Source organism: Acanthamoeba castellanii (genome assembly GCF_000313135.1).
Source record: "Acanthamoeba castellanii str. Neff unplaced genomic scaffold scf7180000084293, whole genome shotgun sequence".
In the NCBI taxonomy this organism is placed as follows: domain Eukaryota; phylum Discosea; order Longamoebia; family Acanthamoebidae; genus Acanthamoeba; species Acanthamoeba castellanii.
In genome coordinates, this window is record NW_004457370.1 from 1 (window position 1) to 5307 (window position 5307).

General features: G+C 60.8%; 5 protein-coding genes across 5 annotated transcripts in view; 3 read left to right on the forward strand and 2 right to left on the reverse strand.

Annotated features, from left to right (window-relative positions):
- Positions 1–227: 227 nt before the first annotated feature.
- On the forward strand, positions 228–816 carry ACA1_022180 (uncharacterized protein; the record flags this gene model as incomplete). The annotated part of the gene is made up of 2 exons (XM_004336655.1): positions 228–726; positions 791–816. 2 exons carry the CDS (start codon positions 228–230, stop codon positions 814–816), a joined length of 525 nt encoding a protein of 174 aa, XP_004336703.1.
- A 140-nt stretch (positions 817–956) lies between these two features.
- On the reverse strand, positions 957–1266 carry ACA1_022190 (uncharacterized protein; the record flags this gene model as incomplete). Its single annotated transcript, XM_004336656.1, has 2 exons — positions 957–1135; positions 1197–1266. The coding sequence occupies 2 exons, from the start codon at positions 1264–1266 to the stop codon at positions 957–959; spliced, it is 249 nt and encodes an 82-aa protein (XP_004336704.1).
- Positions 1267–2106: 840 nt separating this feature from the next.
- Positions 2107–2538, forward strand: ACA1_022200 (uncharacterized protein; the record flags this gene model as incomplete). Its single annotated transcript, XM_004336657.1, has 2 exons — positions 2107–2379; positions 2512–2538. The coding sequence occupies 2 exons, from the start codon at positions 2107–2109 to the stop codon at positions 2536–2538; spliced, it is 300 nt and encodes a 99-aa protein (XP_004336705.1).
- Positions 2539–2721: 183 nt separating this feature from the next.
- ACA1_022210 (uncharacterized protein) lies at positions 2722–3375 on the forward strand (the record flags this gene model as incomplete). The annotated part of the gene is made up of 2 exons (XM_004336658.1): positions 2722–3261; positions 3307–3375. The coding sequence occupies 2 exons, from the start codon at positions 2722–2724 to the stop codon at positions 3373–3375; spliced, it is 609 nt and encodes a 202-aa protein (XP_004336706.1).
- Positions 3376–4290: 915 nt separating this feature from the next.
- ACA1_022220 (AcetylCoA carboxylase, carboxyltransferase component, putative) overlaps positions 4291–5307 on the reverse strand; it is a gene marked incomplete at both ends in the record, with an annotated part of 2488 nt that continues 1471 nt past the window's right edge. The window contains 3 exons of the mRNA XM_004336659.1: positions 4291–4707; positions 4803–4964; positions 5065–5227. Of these exons, the coding sequence (XP_004336707.1) occupies positions 4291–4707; positions 4803–4964; positions 5065–5227 (742 nt within the window). The remainder of the gene's footprint in view (positions 4708–4802; positions 4965–5064; positions 5228–5307) is intronic.

Below are 5307 nucleotides of genomic sequence, written 5' to 3' on the forward strand. Positions count from 1 at the left end.
GATGGCCAATTATGGTGAACCTTACCCAAATAGCCGATCCTTGGGCTACACCCCATCTGCGATGTTGTGGATGAAGTCGCCCGCGACCGGGACTGGGACACACGACCGGGGACAAGGACCAGGAGATACTGGTCTACGACAACCAGACGTGGTCGCTCGACTCGTCCGCCACGTCGCCGCGCGGAAGCGACGCCTCGCTGCTCTCCTCGCCCCGCGACTAGTCCTTCATGACCCCGCGCCTGCCCCTCGCGGCCGCTGTCACGATCACCACCTCGACCACCTCCGCTCCGCTGGCCGCGGCCGCTTCACGACCTCCGCTGTCGCGGTTGCGCGAGCTGAGCCTACACCTCTCGGAGGTGTTCATGGCGCGGCCGGCGCCCGTGGCCGGCGCCCAGGCCTCATCGGCTACCGACGAGCCACCGGGCAAGCGGGGCGGCAGGTGGGTGGTGGACATGGACTACCTCTTCGTCGGCGCCCGGCGCGTGGTGGTCAAGAACGGCAACCCGACCTCGCTCAAGCCGACGCCCGACTGGGAGCCCACCAACAACGGCGCCGATGATGCCGACGCCGACGCCGACGCCGACGCCAACAGCGAAGAGGAGGTGGAAATCCAGGTGGACGGGTACATGCACGAGATGGATGACGTCAGGCGCGGCAACCTGTCGGCGCGGAGCCACCACCAGGCAGGGGGTCGGGCCGACCACGCCGCGCGTGGTGCGGCGCAAGGTGCCTTTCTTCCGGCGGTTCTGGCGGCGCCTGCGGGGCGTGTTCTCCTGCTTCTCCTCCTCAGGTCCCGCCGCCTCATCCAAGAGGTAAAAGCCGAAGAAGCAAAATTGTGATATCACACATGTCTCTGACCCCGGGAGTTTAAATGAAAGCCATCAACATGTTCCGCAGACCAGGATCTAGGGTGTGGCCGACCATGAATTTTCCAGTGATGGTGACCTAGGAGCTCGTTACACAGTGACTGGAATCACAGTAGGGCACACCTTGACGCACTTCCAGAAGCACTTGCCTTCCTCCTTCTCATCGCCGTCATCGTTGCAGTCGTGATCATCCTTGTCGTCGCCCTTCCAGTCGTTCCAGTCCCAGTCCTTCTGCTTGTCATCGGCCCTCTTGCCGCCCAGGTCTTGCCCTGCTGAAATTAAGTCAGCGCAAAATTGAGCGTTGGTGCAGGACCGAGGAGGGGTACACACCATCGTGGGCAAGAGCGAGGGCAAGCAGGCCCAGACAGACCAAGGCGAAGAGGATCACGTTGAGCTTCATAATGCTGTTGTTGTTGATTGCTTGCGTTATTGGTAGTTGTTGGTTGTGATGAAGCTGGTGCTCTTATAGCTCGAGCTCATCCAGCTGATTGGCCGGTGGCAAGATAAAGCGCCTCGATCTCATTGGCCTTTGCCATAAGAAGAAGCCCCACCACCACACCTCTTCGACAACGACCAAGAAGCACTCCACCACCTCCACGACGACCAAGGACTGCCCCAAGCACACCACGTCCACGACGACGACCAGGAAGCACCGCACCACCACGCCCGACGAGAAGAACTGCCACAAGTCCACCAGCACCACGACCACCAAACGCCACCACGACAAGCCCTGCGATCAGTAGTTGTTTGCCAGGATTTCTGAAATCCCACCAAACAAGGAAATTACACATCATTTAAGGCAGCCAACGGGCGGGTCGCGACTCTCTAAAGCCACACTTGGCCGGCCCTGCATCATGGCCATGTGCCATGGACCCTTGTACGCTCTGGCAGCTCGCTCACGCCGCGCGCACCGTGGGGCCCGTGCGCTACAGGCGCCTCCAGGCCAAACGGGAACTCACCAAAGCGATGAAGGTGTATACCAGAGACATATTTCCGTGGTGTTCATGAGAAGGGCTTGGAGGACGCCCCTCCGCGTCCGTAATGTCACCTTTTGTGGTCGACCCCTGTCCGAGTCTCCCCACCAGAGCCCATGTGCTCGAGTGGTGCCCAAAAGCCCAATCCCTGACCGGGCCAAAGTTGTCTTCCCCCAATGTCGTCCTCAACATTTGCTGGTGAGCTTTCCTTTCTTTCGCTTTAGCTCCCGCAAGAGGAGAAGGTGCCCCGCGCCCTTGCCCAGGTCATGACGAGTGTGCTCATCTCCTATCCACAGTTCCGCGTGCAGGTCCTCTTCCGCGACAAACTGCCACAAGGTCCCTATGCGGAGACGATCAGAGAGAAGAGCGCCTACGCCGTCTACTTGCCCTTTGGCGTGAGCTTGCAAACGATGAAGGAGGTGCTCTTGCAGCACTGCGGCGACGAGGTCATCCGCCTGCAACAGTCGCCAACCCAGTTCAAGGTCAGGGAGGTCAAGTTCAACCGCCACTTCGTCCAAGAGACAACAACTCTCGACAAAGTTATTTCAGATGGGGATTACCTTGATGTTTCGGTGAAAATGAGAGTGGAGAGCACCAACTGTTGTATTTTGTTTTAATGTCTCCAGACTGACTCCAGCTTTGAGGCCACTTTCATTTTCCGCCCTGTAAAGTTATTCGTAACCGATACAAACAGTTGAAACATAATCGCGCAAAATAAAACTGGGTTGATGATGATGTCGATGAGGCGACACGCCGCAATGGCCGCTGCCTGAATCGCGCATGCCCGCCTGCCATGAACGAGAGTACGCAGAAGAGGCAGCGCTTTGTCCGGCACCTGCCTGCGCTGACGCAACTCCCCAACTGGCGAGGTAAACCTGGCCATGGCGGTCGAGCGCTCATACCGTCTCTGCTGTGGTCGCGAGGTGGACCTGGCCTCGACGCACTTTGCGCCGTCGGGCGGCGCAACGCTCGCGCGCCTGGACCACAGCGATCCGCCGGGCGTGGCGCGCTTGGTGCCACGGCCCATCGACGTGGCTGCGCTCGCGGACCGCGGTGCGACAGATGCCGAGCCGGCGGAGGCACTGCCATGCGTATCGCGTGCATTGACGCTCAACTTGGGCGTCGCTGTCATGGAGTTTGATGATGGATGGTGCCGCCCGCGCATCAGCCACACTGAGCGCCTGGACACGGCGCTCGACCGCGCGCTGGCGCCCGAGTGCTTTGCCGACAATGAGCCGCTCGACAGCGTGGCGCGCTTCATCAGCCTCGCCAAGCGCACGCGTGCCGAGGACACACAGGCGGCCTGTGCCGCTTGCCGGACCATGAGCCTACAGCCCGCTCGATCCGACCCGCAGGCCAGGCCCATCGTTTCAGTCGCTGCTTGGTGCGATGCCGCGACAGGCGAGCCGATTGGGGCGTGGGTGCGCCACCGGCCACGCCGAGTCCGCCTTGCTGGCCAAATGCAGCATTGTCACGGCCTTGACTTGGTCGCGAGCATGGGCCAGGCCGCTGATGCTTTGCCCCGGCCAGTCTAAGTGGTACCATTAAAGCTGCTTTAGCTGAAAGAAGTAAGTTAAAGCAAGCACGCTGCCTGTTAGCAGGTACCCCATTGTTGCTTGGGTTTGCCAGTCCGAATTACTGGCGGCTGCCTTGGCGCAAATGGTGATGCGAGTTGGGGTCCTTGTGGTGTAGTGCTGCGGCAACGCGCGCCACCAAAGCATCCCAAGCTGCAGCGGCTTCCGCCCCGACCGAGCAAGGTCGCCACCCGATTGCCCTGTGGTCCGGCCCGCTCGACCCGGCATACATACAGGCTCACGGAGCAAGCGCCCCCGGCGGCCAATTCAGCCCGCTCCGAGAGCGCCGCCGAGCATGGATTCACCCCGATGACTGTGGCGCCCATCCACAACCACGGCACGCGCAGCCAGCCGCCGAGCGAGCAGATGGCCAGTTTGCCCGCCGGTCCTTTCGGCGGTGGCACAAACGGGTTCCAACTGTCGTCGTTCGGCATGGCAGTCTGCTCCAGGGAGCCCGCTGACTTACACGACTGCTCGCCTCCCGCACCACAGCTATGACACCACAGCCATCTGCTCATTTGAGACTGGGCTTGGCCCGCATAGTCTGTCGCCCATGTCAGCCCCACCCCACAACAACAAAGAAGGTCCCTGGTGCTGTGTGAGAAATGATGAAGAACAGCGTGTCATCAAGAGTAGGGAAGGGTACCATTTCTCTGAACACAGGGAATGGAGGCAGTCTTGCACTTCACCCAATGTGAAGGTAGAGATGGGGCGCAAGTTGTCCAAAGGGGAACAAACTGAGTGTGGCCTGGTGGGAGAGGTGAAGCTGGTGCATGGCTTGCAGACACAGCAGTGTGGCTTCACCTCCATTCCAAATGGCCCACTAGCCAGGTGTTCATAAAAAAGAGTTCTTTGTTTGGTTTCTTTCTTGCTAATTTAGAGAGGGATGTTGCCGTGCTTCTTCCAGGGGTTGTCGAGCTGCTTGTTGCGCAGCACCTCGAGGTCCTCGCAGATGATGCGGCGCGTGAGGCGCGGCGACACCACGTCGTCGATGAACCCGCGCGACGCGGCGGCCAGCGGGTTGGCGAACTTGTCCCGGTACTCGGCCTCGAGCTTGACCATGTCGACGCCAGCCTTGCCGCGGTACAGGACCTCGACTGCGCCCTTGGAGCCCATGACGGCGATCTCCGCGCGGGGCCACGCGTAGTTGGCGTCGCCGCGCAGGTGCTTGCTGCTCATCACGTCGTAGGCGCCACCGTAGGCCTTCCGCGTGATGAACGTGATCTTGGGCACCGTCGCCTCGGCGTAGGCGTACAGCAGCTTCGCGCCATGGCGAATGATACCACCGTACTCCTGCAACGTGTGTGTGTGTGTGTGTGTGTGTGTGTGTGGTGAGCGAGTGCGATATGCGGGTTGAGTGTGTGCGATTGAAGAAAAAGGGAGCGCACCTGGGCAGTGCCGGGGAGGAAGCCGGGCACGTCGACGAGGGTGACGATGGGGATGTTGAAGGCGTCGCAGAATCGCACGAAGCGCGCGCCCTTGGTCGAGGCGTTGATGTCCAGGCAACCGGCCAGCTCCACCGGGTTGTTACCCACCACGCCGACCGTGCGCTGTAACACACGACGTGACACGAGACGCAACGCACACAACGCACAACACGAGGGTCAGCTCTGGGCTCTGATGAGAGCACGGTGGCGGAGGCGGACGTACGCCCTCGAATCTGGCGAAGCCGACGATGAGGTTGCGGGCGTAGTCGGGCATGATCTCGAAGAAGTTGGCGTCGTCCACGATCTTGTCGATCACCTCGTGCATGTCGTAGGGGTGGTTGGGATCGGGCGGCACCAACACGTCGAGCGACTCCTCGCAGCGCTCCCTACAACCACAACACACAGTCATCGTTTGAGAACACGCGCACACAACCGCACACAACCACACACAACCGCACACGCACAG